The sequence below is a fragment of the Oryctolagus cuniculus genome, chromosome 17, assembly GCF_964237555.1.
Source record: "Oryctolagus cuniculus chromosome 17, mOryCun1.1, whole genome shotgun sequence".
NCBI classification, from domain to species: domain Eukaryota; kingdom Metazoa; phylum Chordata; class Mammalia; order Lagomorpha; family Leporidae; genus Oryctolagus; species Oryctolagus cuniculus.
In genome coordinates this window covers 60005949-60023036 of record NC_091448.1, presented here as the reverse complement: position 1 = coordinate 60023036, position 17088 = coordinate 60005949, and the positions used below count along the sequence as shown (strand labels likewise).

General features: G+C 49.4%; 1 protein-coding gene across 5 annotated transcripts; it reads right to left on the bottom strand.

Annotated features, from left to right (window-relative positions):
* Window positions 1–751: 751 nt before the first annotated feature.
* Window positions 752–17083, bottom strand: ZSWIM7 (zinc finger SWIM-type containing 7). 5 transcript variants are annotated; one of them, XR_007911215.2, is made up of 6 exons: window positions 16862–17076; window positions 13070–13091; window positions 8332–8434; window positions 5320–5612; window positions 3797–4196; window positions 752–1182 (listed from the first exon to the last, which is right to left on the bottom strand). XR_007911215.2 is itself a non-coding variant. In XM_051824468.2 (6 exons), the coding sequence occupies exons 1-6, from the start codon at window positions 17064–17066 to the stop codon at window positions 1154–1156; spliced, it is 579 nt and encodes a 192-aa protein (XP_051680428.1). In that variant the 5' UTR covers window positions 17067–17073; the 3' UTR covers window positions 752–1153. The 5 variants fall into 5 exon arrangements, 2 of the variants coding, with proteins under 2 accessions (XP_051680428.1, XP_002718998.2); XR_007911216.2 differs by having other exon boundaries at window positions 3902–4196; XR_011383682.1 differs by having other exon boundaries at window positions 3797–3901.
* Between the last annotated feature and the right edge of the window lie 5 nt (window positions 17084–17088).

Here is a 17088-nt window from a genome sequence, read left to right as displayed (position 1 = left end):
TTTTACCCACTTTGCCACAGTGCCGGCACCATCTTTTCTTCTTCAGACTGGAAATTTCTAGGAGTATCTGGAGCTTCTTTCCAGGACATGATTTTTGGTCTGCTCCTTAATTTGTCCTGTTATAAAGTCAAAAACGCCTGCAGGGCAAACCAGCTCTTGCTTTGTTCTAGGCATGACCTCACTGAGCCTGCAGCCCATTTACACTGCTTGGCGCCAACACCCCAGACCTGAGGCTTACTCACTCTAGGAACCCTGGAGCCTTTCCATACTTGCTGCTGCTTAGTTCTCATGTCTTACTGCTGCAGAATAATTTTCTGGATCCAAGAAAAGAATCAGCAATATTAATTTTTTAAAAGATTATTTATTTGAAAGGCAGACATACAGAGAAAGGAGAGAGACAGAGAGTAGTCTTCCATCCACTGCTTCTCTCCCTAAGTGGCCGCAACGTCCAGGGCTGGGCAGGCTGAGACCAGGAGGTTCATCGGGTCTCCCACGCTAGTGCAGGGGCCCAGGGGCTTGGGCCATCTGCTGCTGCTTTCCCAGGCAGATAAGGAGGGAGCTGGATTGGAAGTGGAGCAGCCGGGACTTGAACTGGCACCCACATAACATGCTGGTACTGTGGGCAGAGGCTTAACTTTCTTCACCACAGTGCCGACATGAACACTTACCAATTTAAACCTCACCTGACTCACTTTGGGCTACCAATCCAATCTGTAAAAAATTAGTAATTCAGTCACTCAAGAATCGAATGGTGGATGCAATATTGGGCTTTATTTGAGTCTACAATGCTTGATTCCATCCAGGGTCACTTTTTACCCAAGGGGCTCAGAAGATGGTTCAGGTTTTTCCTGCCAAGACTGTTAGGGCTTCTAGCCATACACACCCTCTCCCTGCCCATGGCGCTGACCCACAGCCTGGCCTGTGGTCCGTGAGGGACTGAACGGCGACAAGAAGCTTCGGGAAGATCCGTGTCCTGTCACCTCTCCCATGCGAGTCCTGACGTGGTAAACGCATTTCTCAGTGGCGCTTCCGTTATTAAAGGTACTGATGTTCAGTCGCTACTTCTGAGGCTTCTTGTTTCTTCTCCATCAACAAGATGTCAGTGAGTTGCTTGTCAGAGACACTCAACTCCTGACAGGTCCCCATCACCTGACTAAGATAAATTGCCAAGAGATGCTTGCACTGGAAGACAGAACATACAGACCTGTGAGGAGCAGGCACCTGCCTGTCGGGGACACACGCGTTACCGGGCCTTCCACTCCCTGCCTGCAGCCTGCAGACGGGAAGAGGCGACAGGTGTGTCTCCCTGGCCGCCAGAGGACAGACTGACTGCCTTCTGCTTTGGGCCAGGCAGGTGGGCTCCACATCATAGTCCTAGGTCTTGTTTCTTCCTGCCTTGCCCTCAGGAGCAGCCACCAACCGTCGCTGGAGGAACCCTGCGGTGCAGTGCCTTTCATTCCATCTGACAGTGACCCTGCGAGGACAGCCATGTCCGCAGAGGCTAGTCTGCTACCCCCTTAACCACCCCACCTGTGACTGCTGGATCCTAGTCACAGGACACAGCGTTAGATCCTGAAGGGGCCCTGGCAAAATCCTATATTAGGGTGAAATAAACTTATGGCACAGCAGCTACGAATGTGGCCTCTGAAGGACACATTGTCCAACTCGCCTCCCACTTCCTGAGATGTTTAAGAAGTTAATGGTGTGGCCAGCACTGTGGCTTAGCAGGTAAAGCTGCTGCCTGCAGTTCCGGCATCCCATATAGGCAGCAGTTCGAGTCTCGGCTGCTCTACTTCTGATCCAGCTCTCTGCTGATTTCCCAGGCCGTCTCTGGCCTGGGAAAGCAGTGGAGGATGGCCCAAGTGCTTGGGCCCCTGCACCCACGTGGGAGACCAGGAGGAAGATCCTGGCTCCTGGCTTCGGATTGGCGCAGCTCAGTCCATTGTGGCCATTTGGGGAGTGAACCAGTGGATGGAGGACCTCCCTCTCTCTGACCCTCCTTCTCTGTATAACCCTGACTTTCAAATAAATAAATAAATCTTAAGAAAAAAGTTCATAGTATAAGGAAAAGGGGAAGAATGGGTGGACACCAGTATTTTTTTCCCCTTTGACAAAATTTACAAAGTAGCTACCTGCCAGTTGGGAGTTCGGGGCTGCTCCACTTCCAATCCAGCTCCCTGCTAATGTGTCTGGGAAAGCAGCAGAAGATGGCCCAAGTCCTCGGGCCCCTGCACCCACGTGGGAGACCTGGATGGAGTCCAAGATCCTGACTTCAGTGTGGCCCAGTCCCAGCCACTGCAGCCATTTGGGGAGTGAATCAGTGGGTGGAAAATCTCTAATTCAAATAAACTTTTTTTTTTTTTTTAAGATTTATGTGAAAGAATTACAGAGAAGGAGAGGCAGAGGTAGAGAGCATCTTCCATCAGCTGTTCACTCCCCAGATGCTGAAATGGCCAGAGATGGGCCAGGCCAAAGCGAGGAACCAGAGCTTCATCCAGGTGTCCAACACGGGTGCAGGGGCCCAAGCACTTGGGCCATCTTCTACTGCTTTCCCAGGCACATTAGCAGGGAGCTGGATTGGAAGTGCAGCAGCCAGGACTTGAACCAGCAGCCATATGGGATGCCAGCACTGCAAGTGGCAGCTTTACCTACTACACCACAGAGCTGGCCCCCATAAATAAAATCTTTTATCAAAAAAGTAGCTACCAGCTCTTAGAAGGACAGTGCCCTGGCCCGAAGCACCGGCATCCCATATTGGCACCAGTTATAGTCCCAGCTGCTCCACTTCTGATTCGGCTTTCTGTATGGCCTGGGAAGGCAGTAGAAGATGGCCCAAGTCCTTGGGACCCTGCACCCAAATGGGAGACCTGGAAGTAGCTCCTGGCTTTGGATTGGCACAGCTCTGGCTGTTGTGGCCATCTGGGAGTGAACCAGCAGATGGAAGACCTCTCTTTCTCTCTCTCTGCCTCTCTCTTAACTCTGTCTTTCAAATAAATAAAATAAATCTTAAAAAGATAGTGCCTTTTTTTAAAGATTTATCTACTTATTTGAAAGGCAGAGTTAGAGAGAGGTCTTCCATCTGCTGGTTCACTCCCCAAATGGCCATGAAGCCTGGAGTTGGGCCAACTCAAAGGCAGGAGCTTCTTCCATGTGGGCGTAGGGATCCAAGCACCTAGGCCACCCTCCACTGCCTTCCCAGGCCATAAGCAGAAAGCTGGATTGGAAGAGGTGCAGCCGGGACTTGAACCAGTGCCGATAGGATGCTGATGTTGCAGGCAGCACCTTTACCTGCTACGCCAGAGCACCAGCCTCAGTGCCTTTCTTCTTGGAATAAGCAGTATGTCCTGGCCCTACGCCATGCTCAGAGCTTTGACAAAATTTGCAAAGGCTTATGGGACAGGCGAAGGCACTCTTACCCTGTGTGGAAGGCTGTCTCAGGCATGGTAGAGGACGCACCTCATGGCTGGAGTTGGGGACAGGCACCGTGGCCATCATCAAGTTCCTATTTCTGTTGCACATCACAGAGGCCAGCCTCTGTGATTACCTTGTTCTCCCCTGCGTTTAATCCGTGACCTCTTACATGAAACAAACAGGAACCTGATGTGGTTCTAAAGATGACATTACATTTTCGGCGGTTACATCCTGAGATGATTAACTGAAGTTAAGGGTAATAAAAACTATGTGTTGCAACATGCACTGAAATTCCCATTTTGTACAACTTTTAGACCATGACACAAGGGCTATCAGACTGTCTCCTGATTGGCCTGCAGATGGTAAGAGCCCTCCCCCTCCTCACCAGTAGGCTGTCACTCTTCCGTAGAACCGAGAAGGCAAATGCAGGGCATGAGCAGTAATGACAAGAGGCCAAACAGGTGTATGTTTTCCCAGAGCTTCCCAGTACCTAGAAGGAGAAGGCAGAGGTCATCAGGGCCTGGACGGGGCCACTTCTTCCCCTTCATGATCGACGTCGTGACTCAGCCGTGGGAAGAAAGGGAAAGTCCTCTCCCCTCTTCTCTCAGCGCTCTGCCCTCCAGGGCCTCATCCAGCGCGATGGAACAGTCTCCCGAGCCAGCTTGTTCCTTGCACAGTGACAGCGCCCAGTGGGCTGACTGGACGCTTCCAACATCTCCATTTCACTGTGCGCTTTCTCAACCTTTGGTATTCCAGTGCCAATTTCCAAAGCCGCCTGCATTTACCTAAAGAGAGGGTGAAACGAGGTGAGAGATGGGGCAGGAGTGAGACAGATCTCGGGGAATGAAAGTGGGAGAAGGCTCGTGGAGAGCATTTGGGAAGCGGGGAAGAGTGGATGAAACCAAGAACTCTGCCTAGGGGATGACTCGGCCGCCCAGGGTGCAGCAGGTCTCAGGCGAGGAGATGAGCCCACGTCTGCTGCCTCAGCCCGCAGGACGGAGACACGGGGGCCGGGGAGAGGCCAGCTGAGGGACAGCCGGGCTTGGTGGCCATCGGAGGGGCACAAAGGAGGGGTCCAGGGAAGGTGAGGTGCGTCTGGAAGGTCACGACTGCACAGATTGGTTCAGTCGGCTGAGCGAGTGCTGAGAAATGTCTGCTGGCGGCTTCGTTCTTAGAGCTGACTCCAGACTGGAGTGGGAGCTGATTATTAGTGAGCAAGGGAAGCAGAAACTTCCTGAGGGTTACTTTACAGTGAACTGCTGTTCAGGAACCTGCCACAGAGCGAGTGGGGGTTCAGGCCCTAGGACGGCAATCCAAACGAAAAAGCTAAGACCTGTGTGTGTGTGTGTGTGTGTGTGTGTTGGGGGGAGGGGGAGTTGTCTGTGGAATTATGTCGGCACCCGGGGATTCCCTCCTTTTTCTCCCCTACAGAGAATAAAGCAGCCGCCAAGGCAAGCCTCAGCCAGAGAAGAATCAGCAGGCTTGGGCAGGGTCCTGTCCCGGGCTCAGTGGCTCACATGACGGAGCCCTCTGGCCACGCGCTCTGACAAGTCAGCAGAAGCCTTGGGGTTGCTGGATGAGCAGAAAGGGACACCCGCTGGGTAAGAAGATGCCTCCCCGGAAGAATTCCAGTCCCAGTACAAATTGGGCATTGACGCGCCACATCTCCTGGATTTCCTACGCAAGGCCCTGCCAGGTTACGGCCGTGTCACTTGCCAGTGAGTATCGGTGGAGCAATGTCCGCAGTTTCCAGAGAGCAAACTAGGGGAGAACACCAGAAGACGGCTTCCTGTGCAGTCCTGAGGAGACCAGCAGGCTCCCGGCAGTGACGGCATTCCTGGGTCTGAGTCAGCACCGAGAGCCTACCCCTCCCCGCTTACCTCCCCCGTCTCTCCTCTCCAGACTCACCCCGAGGCCGGCACAACCTCTGGGCCCCATGCTGACTTGGAGCTCTCACTGGTTCCTTCTGTGGGGCTCCCGGTCCGGCAGGACGCTCCTTGGTGACTTAGGAAGGGGCAGTGATCCTACAGAGAGGTTCCCTGGCCTGACGCTTCCTAAGCTGCGCCTTGGAGACTGGGTGGCCTGTTCAGTCGCCGAGGTGGCACACACCACAGAGAGCTCGCTTCACCACAGAGAGCTCGCTTCTTCCTTGTCCAGCAGCGGACAACCAGTGAGCCCAACCGTCCTGGAAACGTCTGGAACTGGGAATTGACCAGAGGCACAGGCTGGTTCAGGTTCAGTCTCTTCATCCCTCAGTGGAGAAGCAACCTCCCCTCCCAGGACCCGCTCCTGGTTCTCTCTCTCAGTCTGGAATGTTCACCCCCAGGAGAGTGCCCCCCCCCCTCTTTTTAAAGAGACACACAGGAAAGAGGCTACTTAGACTGTGTCTTGGTAGGAATGCCCTTGCAGGTCCTCCCTGGGAGCAGTCGGGTTCCCAGGACGTCCCGCGCCTGGACGATCGTCCCTTCTGGGATATGGCTTTGTTCTCTGACCGCGCCAAGCCTTGTAAGATACCTGGCAGCAGTGCGCTGTGCTATCTGTCACTGCCCATGTTAGGCGCCCGCCTCTGCCTTCCTGGTCTAGGGAAACACGGGCTGGCCGCGGGCTGTGTTGGCCAGCAGATGTGAGTAGCGAGGCAGAGATGATCAAAATGAGCAGGCGTGGAGCCCTGTCCTGTGCGGGGAGGTCTGCCCCGTCTCAGGCTGCTGCGCAGGTGGGCCCCTGAGCGCAGGCGTTCCGGGCGGGGCGGCAGCTGCCTCCTGGTGACCGCGCAGGAGAGACGTGCAGCCTGTTTCTGTCAGCCTTTCCCCCCCGGCCTAGCCTCTCCTGACTGAGGCGCCCCCTCCCCTCCATGAACCTGAAAAGATGACAGAAAGGGACTCCGGGGACGGCACCGTCACGGTGGCTGTAGACTAAGTATGTGTCGTCTCTGAAAGACAGCAGGAATGCTGGGGCTGACCTATGGGGTAGACAGATCCATGGACACACTAGCGTATCCAGCCAGTGTCCCAGAATCCAGCCAGGTTCTTACTAAATTACTGTACAATGCAACCATTAAGGTTAATTTGAGGGTGTGTAAGGTTTCAACAGTCTCATTTTAACTCAAAGTCCAAACGGACGGCCACAACTCTAGGCAGTTAGCATTTTATGACTAATAAAGCAATGTAATGTAATACAGGATGCCCACGACAAAAACAAGTCACAGGGACCGCCGATGGGAACAAAAGTCAACAATAATTAAAATATTCCAAACAAGGTTTTTGAAATTTTAACTAAAAGCTAGACCACGGAGCTAGAGAGCAACTAGATGTCTGCTTGCCCAGGTCAAGTGTTTACGTTAAGAGCCCAAGAACTCAAGACTAAAGCCACAGGGAAAATCTGAAGGCCCCTGTAGTTTCGGGCATTTTAGCTACGTAAAAATCAAGACAGCAGGAAAGAAGACAAACACCCGCCCAGGTCTAAACGATAAGTTATGACTCCATTACTAATCTCTAAGTGGTGGGTGGGTCTCTCTTGACAGGAAAATGCCATCTGTGAGTTTTAACTGCAGCACCGACACTCATTACTCCATTCTCCTTAATGAAGAAATGCATGAAGACTTCGCCGGTCAATGAAGTTGGGCAGCAATGCGGGAGGGCAAGTCCATTCAAGAAGCAAAGGCATCTGATTGCCCAAGTTCCGCTGAAGCCATTCACTGCCTAAGAAGTAATTCGCACGGCCCCAGCCCTGACAGGTTCACTGTAGATAAAGCAGAATCCAGACACGGAAAAATCTCCTTTCAGCAAGGCCTGGATTCCACACAAGAGCTGACGGATGATTCTTTTAGCTTCCACGCGAGACACAAGCGCTAGCCACTCCTGCCAATGGTTTCCTGGTTCAGTTCATGAGCAGTCCCTTCCCTCCAGCCCAGCTGCGCTTACTGTCTCCTGTGGCTCAGCAGGCGCGGGCGGCCAGAGCTGGCCACTGTTTAGACACAGTCTTCATTCAAGGCTCAGATGACACAGAGCGGCTGTGTGAGGAGCCAGATGGGACTGCTGATTTTACGTTTCTGCATTTCAGTTCCCTACAAAATAAATGCTTTGCTGGGTTTCTGGTCAGACACAAAAGGAATTCAGAGTCCGGTAAGAAACTATTTACTTCACAGATCCACCTGCTTCTATTGCCAAGTCCCAAGAGGGCAAGAGTGAGACTCCAGGAACTGGCCTGAGTCCAGCAGTTTGATTCCTGTTAGTACTTCCTGGCAACCGTTTGGAAAGATCCTTTCTGAGAGGTGAATCTGAGCATGGGGAAGGATCTCAAAACGCATTCTGGCTTTTGTTGTAAGCAAGAGAGACAGAACCGGGTGAAAATGTCAAATCTGGGGCTGGGCGGAGAGTTGGGGTGGGGGTCTGTGCCACAGCCACCAAACAGGAAAGGAAAAGTAGACCACACTCCATTAAGACGTTAGACCACTGACTTCCACCACTTACGTGTGGCACCTGAAGAAGCTCAACTCACAGAAGCAAAATACGTTTACCACGGGCTGGGGGAGAATGGGGAGAGTCAGTCAGGGGGAGGGATTTCAGTTAGCAGGAAATGCGGAGCTCAGGAGACCTACAGATGTACCTCCATGGCAACTACGGTCAGTAACAGTGTGGTACGTACTTGAAAATTTCTAAGAACTTAAGTGTTCTCACTGGTATGTGAGGTAATGGATATTAATTAGCTTCATTTAGTCATTCTACAAGGTATACATATATCAAAATATGTGGTATACCATTAATATACACACTTGTAAATTTAAAACAAGAGCAGTAAGTGAACTTTACTATGCTGGGTAAAAAGCTTGTCCATAGTCCAGGACCTGTTTATAGCTGGTCACCAGCTGCCGTAGAGGTCATGGGAACATTCTGTTGAATCAGCCCACTTCTAGACGCCTACCTGGTAAGCACGCCTTCCACTGGGTGACGAGATTAAGGTGACGGAATGTCGATCCACCAGGTCCAAAGCCTGCACTGCTGATGCACCAAAGATAAACTTCAGCCTGGTAAAAGGAAAGGCTAATTCAGAACGCCTGGTTCTCAAGGTCACCTTAGTAACACAACCCAAAAGGTAACCATTCTCAGTGGCTTTTAAAAAAATAATTTTAAGGGGCCGGCGCTGCAGCGCAGCAGGTTAAAGCCCTGGCCTGAAGTGCTGGCATCCCATATGGGCGCTGGTTCGAGTCCAGGCTGCTCCATTTCCAATCCAGCTATCTGCTATGGCTTGGGAAAGCAGTAGAAGATGGCCCAAGTCCTTGGGCCCCTGCACCCATGTGGGAGACCCGGAAGAAGCTCCTGGCTCCTGGCTTCATATTGGCACAGCTCCGCCTGTTGCGCCAACTGGGGAGTGAACCAGCAGATGGAAGACCTCTCTGTCTCTCCTCTCTCTGTGTAACTCTGACTTTCAAATAAATAAATAAATCTTTAAAAAATAATAATTTTAAATTGGAAACAAAATAAATAATGAAGCAAAAACTAAAGACTCACTCCCCAGAATTAATAAATGTTAACAACTTGTTCATTTACTTCAGATCTTACCCTTTTAAATAAAAGGAATAAACTATTCAAGGTAAGGTCCTCTTCATACTTCTTTGTAGTGTATTTCTCCTGGCTTTCCTTTTTCCCTGAGGCAACCACATGCATTTGTTGGTTTCCTTCTGGTTAATGTTCTTATATTTCAACATGCACAGAACATCTGCATTTGTATGTATGTGCATGTATATGCATATATGATGTGACTTCAAAAAGTTTGAGGAAAATGTGCACTATCTCTAAAAAAAAAAAAGTATTTGAGAGGTAGGAAGAGGGTGAGAGAACCACCATCGCTGCTGGTTCATTCCCAGTGCCCACAATGGCTGGGGCCAAGTTCAGGTCTCATGTGTGTGGCAGGAACGCAATTACTTGACCCATCATTACCTGCTACCTCCCAGGATCTGTTGGCAGGAACTGGAGTCTGGAGGCAGAGCCAGGAATTGACCCAGGCACTCCGATATGGCATGTGTTTTAACTGCTAGGCCAAATGCATACCCCTAAAACAGTATGTTTTAATTTCATTTTCCACAAACTTTTTGAAGTCTCCTTATACACACACATGAAATTTTATAAATTTTGAATACAAAGTATATTGTAGTCTTCTTTCAGCAATTTGCATTTTTTTTTAATTCAGTGTATGTTTTAAGATGATGCGTGGGCCAGTGCTGTGGCATAGCAGGTAAAGCCATTGCCTGCAGTGTCAGCATCCCATATGGGGGCCGGTTTGAGTTCTGGCTGCTCCACTTAAAATCCAGCTCCCTACTATTGGCCTAGGAAAGCAGTTGAAGGTGGCCCAAGTGCTTGGGTCCCTGCACCCATGTGGGACACCTGGATGATGTTCCTGGCTCCTGACTTTAGCCTGGCCCAGCCCTGGCCATTTGGGGAGTGAACCAGTGGATGGGAGAACTCTCGGGGGCGGAGCCAAGATGGCGGAATAGTGAGGGCGCGCACCGATAGTCCGGGAAAATTTAGTTTAATAAAAGGGGAGTTACGGTAGCCTCAGAAAAAAGAACCAGGAAAATATTGCAGAGGAAACCCTTCTGGATCGAGTGGCTGTGAATCGGAGGACCTACTGGGAGAACAAGGTCGCCCACCGCGTGGAAGCCGAGCCGCGGAAGCCGCAGGGTCTGCGCGCCAGTGCTCGAAGGGGAGTGCATGCCACACAGACAACAGCGGGGAGATTTGGGACGTCCAGGGCTCCGAGTCCACACATCAGCGCTGGAAGGGGAGGTGAGCTCAATAACCCGAGACATTGGTGGGGAAACGGAGGTCAGAATCTAGAGGGGGGCCAGAAAGTGCAGCAAACTCACTACCGGAAAGAAGGAGAACTCTCTCTCCTTCTCTCAAACTCTGCCCTTCAACTAAATAAATAAATCTTAAAAAAAAAAAAAAAAGACAATGCATGTTGTTGTATATATTTCTGAATAATAGCCCATTATATGTACAGTTTTATTCATTAAGCACCTCTTGATAGACATTCCAACTGTTTCCATTTTATACTATTATAACTAATGCTCAGTTATCACTGTACGTGTCCCCTGCTACACATATATGAAAAATCTTGGTTTTCTAACTAAAATAAGTGCTTAGTGTTAGAAATGCACATTTGTCACCTTTAATAAGTGCTGGCAACAGCTTTCTAAAGTGGAAGTGGCATTCCACCAGCACTGCACAAGTTAGGTTTTCTCCATGTCCTCACCAGTACAGTATTACTCGGAGATTTTCATGTCTGGATGTTAAATTTGTACTTTTTGATTAGTAATAAGGACATCCAGCTGTGAAGTTATTTCAGGGAAAAAAACTGGTATATGGGAAAATTCTTATGATACAATGTTAGATGAGAAAGGTTGGGGGTATAATTATACACTTAGCAACTACCAATCATGTTAGTTTTTTTAAGAAAGTCTACAATTAATTCAAAATTAAGTTTAAAAGAGAAGAAAGCACCAAAGCAAATTTAAGACCGATTAGGACTAGGTGCTATGATTGTTGATGCATTGTTTTTATTTTTCAAGAAAGTTTTTTAAAGATTTATTTATTTATTTTAAGGTAGAGTGAGAGAAGGAGAGAGATCTTCCATCTGTTGGTTCATTCCCAAGAGCCAGGAGCTTCTTCTGAGTGTCCTACATGGGTGCAGGGGTCCAAGCACTTGGGTCATCTTCTGCTGCTTTCCCAGGTGCATTAGCAGGGAACTGGATTGGAAGTGGAGCAGCTGAGACTTGAACCAGCGCCCACATGGGATGGCAGCACCACAGGCCATGGCTTTAACCCACTGTGCCACAGCACCGGCCCCCAAGCAACAAAGGTTTTTGTTTTTTTTTTTTAAATGAATAAATGTTATTTTTATAAACTGAAAAGCAGCTAACTAGACTGAGCTAAAACCAAAAAGCTGATGTTTTAAAGAACTCATGTGGCTTGACATAGATTAAGAAGATAGCCACTAGTAAGGCTTTCAAAATGTTCAACTTAATAACTTCATTTCCCAACAAACTTGTGTGCGATAAACTACTGAAGGAATGGGAAAGAACACCTTTGAAATTTTTATAGTCAGTCTACAAAGAACTAAAGAAATAAAATTGGGTGACAGTCTTACCAATCAGAGATAATAACAGTTAACTAAGAATTTCCTTTTTTAAAATTTTTGTTTATTTATTTGAAAGGCATAGTTACCCTAAGAGAAATCTTCTGTCCACTGGTTCATTCCCCAGGTGACCACAACAGCTGGGGCTGGGCCAGGCTGAAGCCAGGAGCTGGGAGCTTCTTCCTGGTCTCCCACTTGAGTGCAGGGGCCCAAACACTTAGGCCATTTTCTGCTGCTTTTCCAGACACATTAGCAGGGAGCTGGATTGGCAGTGGAGTAGCCAGGACTTGAACAAGCACTTATATGGATGTCACAAGTGGTGGCTTAACTCCTAAGCCACAGTGCTGCTCCCATAACTAAGAATCTTTTTCACTTTTTATGTTCTTTACAACCTATTGTGAACACCTCTTCAATGCATGAAATACAGAATGGTGTGAAGATGAATCACTTTTATTCTCTCCAAACACTATTATTTTGGAATAGTTTGTTTCTAGATTTTTTTTGTTTTGTTTTGTGGCTATCATAGGTAATACTGGATGAAAATGCTCACTGTAAAATCCCTATGAATATATATGACCACTCCCAAAGCTCCTATTATCTGATTGCCTTTGAATTTACATTCCTACCAGTTAGGTATCAGTTGTCTCTTTCCCAATATTCTTGCCAACACCTTTCCTGTGTTTGCTGGTTTTATAGATGAAACATTCTTATTATTAATTTGTATTCTTATAGTCATGAGTCAAAATTATCATTCTCCCAAATTTTTGCTTTCTGCATGTTTCCACTATTTACCCATTTTTTTAAAACATATTTTTAAAATTTATTTATTTGACAGAGTTACAGTGAGAGAGAGAAAGAGAAAGTCTTCCTTCTGTTGGTTCACCCCCAAAGTGGCTGCTGCAGCTGGTGCTGCGTCAATCCGAAGCCAGGAGCCAGGTGATTCCTCCCGGTCTCCCATGCTGGTGCAGGGGCCCAAGCACTTGGGCCATCCTCCGCTGCCCTCCCGGGCCACAGCACAGAGCTGGACTGGAAGAGGAGTAACCGGGACTAGAACCAGAGCCCATATGGGATGCCGGCGCTGCAGGTGGAGGATTAGCCAAATGAGCCACGGCGCCAGGCCCAACCCACTTTGTTTGTAAAGTAGTCACTGGAGGTGGGAGTTTGGTGTAGTGGTTAATCCAGCATCTGTGTGCCTGGTTGGAGTCCCGCCCATTCCACTTCTGATCCCGCTTCCTGCTAATGGGCTTGGGAGGCAGCAGATGAGGTTCAAATACTTCAGTCGCTGGCACCCACAGAGGAGACCCGGATAGAGTTCCTGGCTCCTGTTTCAGACTGGCTTAGCCTCAGCTGTTGCAGGCATTTGGGGAGTAAGCCAGCAGATGGATGGCCTCTCTTTCTCTGTCTTTCCCGCTCTTTCTGTTTGCCTTTCAAATAAACAAACAAGCAAACAGATGCATCTTTTAAAAATGACCCAATACATTAATGGTTAAAAAAAAAATTCAAACACAATAGGATCTGTACTTACGATAAAAGATGTTCATCAGGAACTATAAAACAGGAATGGGAAAAAAAAGTAATTAGGTTAAACTGGTGACCATAAAGAGAAATATTAAAAAGCATAATAGCCTGAAAGACTTCCGGAGAGGGGTTGAACTGAGCCTATGCATCTAATTCTATTCTTTTTCCAAACACTACGAAACAATAATTAAAGGATTTTTCTTAAAAAAGCATAACCTCCTAAGGATGAGAAAGAGAAATAATCGTTAAGATACAGTGAACGCTGACAGAAGTGTAAAAGCTAGTTTACAAGCCTTGAGAAGACAGCATCCTAGGCCAGCAGTGGGAGTCAAGTACCTGATTCACACTCCAGAGTTACTGCCCCTTCCCATCCACCCCCAAAACACTCTCACAAATTGGTGGTACCAAGATAGGTCTTGGGGTGGGACAGAGCAAGGACACTAAGGTAAGACTCTGTGGAAATAAGTTTAGGAAGCTGTGGGACCCCAGTTCCCCTTTAGCTCTACTGCCTCTCCTTCTCTCCGGCAAAAGACTAAGCTACAGAGTTTCAAACACAGGTATCTGGACTAGGGGAAACAGGCACAGAGGATGTAAGTATCACACTGGAAAGTGGGGAAGGGGCCTCCTGCTCCCTTCCCCAACGCAGCTCCTGTAATACAAGGAATCAGGCCTTCACCCTCTAAGACGGAGACTGAAAGTCGTCACTGCGGAATCTGAGCAACCCAAGAGGAAGCACCCTGGAAGGGTTGCCCCAACTACACAGCTTGGTCAGAGCAACCACAGTGAGGGTAACTCCGCCAGCTAGGTGTCTGCCACCTAACTTCCCATCTTTTTAAGATTTTATTATTTATATGAAAGAGTTACAGAGAGAGAAGAGGGAGAGAGAGAGAGGTCTTTCATCTGCTGGTTCACTCCCCAATTGGCCGCAACAGCTGGAGCTGCACCGATCTGAAGCCAGGAGCTAGGAGCTTCTTCCGGGTCTCCCACGTGCAGGGGCCCAAGGACTTAGGCCATCTTCCACTGCTTTCCAAGGCCACAGCAGAGAGCTGGATCGGACGTGGAGGAGCCTGGACTCGAACCAGTGCCCATATGGGATGCCGGCACTGCAGGCGGCAGCTTTACCCGCTATGCCACAGCACCGGCCCCAAGTTCCCATTCTTTAGTATTCCACTCCGAAACATGACTGGACAGTAAGGACTGTGAGACAACAAAAGACAGGACCCAGCAAACAGAAGACCGCTAATCAGAGGGAGAACTGCAGATGAGAGAATTTCATACATGTGCCATTAATATCATCGGAGAAAAAAAACAAGTCAGTAAAGGAGCCTTCAGGAATAAAAGCTGTCAATTTAAAAACATGACAGCAGAAATTAAAAAAAAAAAAAAAAACAACAGAAAAATCTAGAAGGCAAAATGGAAGAAAATTTCCAGGAAGTCGAGAGAGCAAGATGAAACAGGGGTGTCATGTCATTCGGTAGGACAAATAGAAGACACTCAGAAACAGACAGGGGGAATTCATCCGTGAAAGAATTCAAGAACACTTCCCAGAACTTCAGGACATGAGAGGGTCCGCTGCATGCCCACTTGGTGGAGTGAAAGAACAGAATGAAACAATCAGAAAATTTGCAATGCTGGGTTATATAGCCCGCCCTCCACACCCATGGGTTTCACATATGTTGATTCAATGAACTACCGATGGAAACTATTTGAAAAAAAAAAAAAAAAAAAATCACACCTGCACTAAATATGTCCGAACTTTTTTTTCCCCCTTGTCATTCGTTAAACAATGGAGTAAAACACTCTGTTGGCATCGCATTTAGATTACACTGGGTGTTGTAAGTAATCTAGGGATGATTTAAAACGCATGGAAGGATGTATGCAGATTAACCTTTGCCAGCGGAAGTTCTGGGACCAATCCCCCACAGAAACTAGAGGATGACTGTAGCTCAAACTTCCAGAGAATAATACAGTTCACATAAGAAAATCAGGAGTAACACTGGAAACCAGAGGTCGTGGGGCGGTGCTGTCAGACAGCTGGAGAAGGATTTCCAACATACAATTTAATACCTGGTCGAAGCATCAATTAAGTGTGAGGGCAGAAAAGGAACTTTGCAGGCATGTGAACTCTGAAACAGTACATCTTACGCCCTCTTGTTCAGAAAGCTACTAGAGCCGTGCATGCCATTCGTTAAAGTAGGAAACCACGAAACAGGCCCCAAACAGCTTGAGAATTCCCACAGTAGTAACAGTGAAAGGAGAAGCCAACCGATCAGACAGTCCCTAGGAGGCAGTCAGAAGAGGAAAATGAAATTGATAAACACACACACACACACACACACACACACTTCATTTGTGTGAACATCTTGAGCAGAGACTTAGAGCATTTGTGAAGAGGCTGAGGCTGGGGGCCAGCGCTGTGGCGTGGCGGGTGAAGCCACGGCCTGCAGTGCCGGCATCCCATATGGACGCCGGTTCGAGTCCCGGCTGCTCCACTTCCCATCCAGCTCTCTGCTATGGCCTGGGAAAGCAGTGGAAGATGGCCCAAGTGCTTGGGCCTGTGCTCCCACGTGGGAGGCTGGGAGGAAGCTCCTGGCTCCTGGCTTTAAATCAGCTCAGCTCTAGCCGTTGGCTGCCAATTGGGGAGTGAACCAGCATATGGAAGACCTCTCACTCGCTCGCTCTCTGTGTAACTCTTTCAAATAAATAAATAAATCTTAAAAAAAAAAAAAAGAGGCTGATACTGAATTAGGGCTAAGTCTGGGAACATTGGAAAGCACACATAAGCCAGGACAGTTACAACTCCAGGGGACACTAAGAAGTTACACAAGAAAGGAGAAGTCCATCCTACTTTCCCACATTGCTCATCTGTGACTAGCTTGGACATCATCACACACAAAATGTAAACTTGGAAACCCGCACTAAAAACAGCTACCACGGAAGAATGTGGCTTAGCCCGGGGTTGCACAAAGATCCTGAAGTGCGCAGAAGAGTCCTGCCGAAAATAAACTCGCATCAAAGGCAGCGGCTGCGTGTCTGAGTCACGGCTGTGTCACTCGTACCTACCTATCGGGCCCCCACGGCGGTCAGCGCACGGATTACTCCCTCGTGACAAGGCAAGGCTCGTGAAGCCAAAGCATTCCAAACGCCCCAGGCCACCAAATCTTAGAGTCACTGCTAGGCGCTCACAACCGTGTTTTCCCCCCACCCACCCAGAGGTCTGTACCCAGCTGGCGTCATCTTTGAAGCGTGTTACTTTGGACTGCAAAGACCAAAAGTTGCCTTACTTCCCTCAGTCCTTTAAGAAGACACAGTAACTCAAACCCCTCCCCAAGTGCACAGCTTCTGTGAACAAAAGCCCGCGTGTGTAGGTGACCGATTGGCATCATCTTAGAAGACGCGGGGACGCCGGTGAGCGGGTGCAGAGCGCCCTCTGCTGGCCAGACAAGGAAAGGCGCTGCACAGCATCGCGGACGCCAGCAGCTGCCTGCGCGTTCCGTCCACCGTGGCCCGAAAAATACTTTATTTTTTGAACCCATGATTGATTAAACTCGCCATCAGAACTTGACAGCAAAGGCAAACGTGGTCAACTTAGGAACTCAAGATACTCATCTTTCCATAACGCGTCCTTAAGCTTCTGTCCGTCCCAGCCCCCGGCCCAGGGACCCCCCGGCCCCGGGACCCCCCCGGCCCAGGGACCCCCCGGCCCAGGGACCCCCCGGCCCCGTCGCCCGCCTCCCAGCCCCGCACTGTGTCCCGCCCGCGGCCCGCGAAGCCGCCACACACGCCCTCCGGCCCGTACTTCGCGCGCTCTCCCGCACGGCCGCGGCCATCTCGCTCAGGAGCTCCTCCACGACGCCAGGCAACGCGACAGCCATGGCCTGGAGGGTTTGCGCCTCCCTCGGACCAGCGCCCACGACAAAATTCCCGCCACCGAGGAGGGGCGAGAGCTGGGGAATGAGGGGGAAGCGCCCGGCGAAGTGACGTCGGCGTGCGTCACCGCGCATGCGGACAGCCCCGAGGACGCCC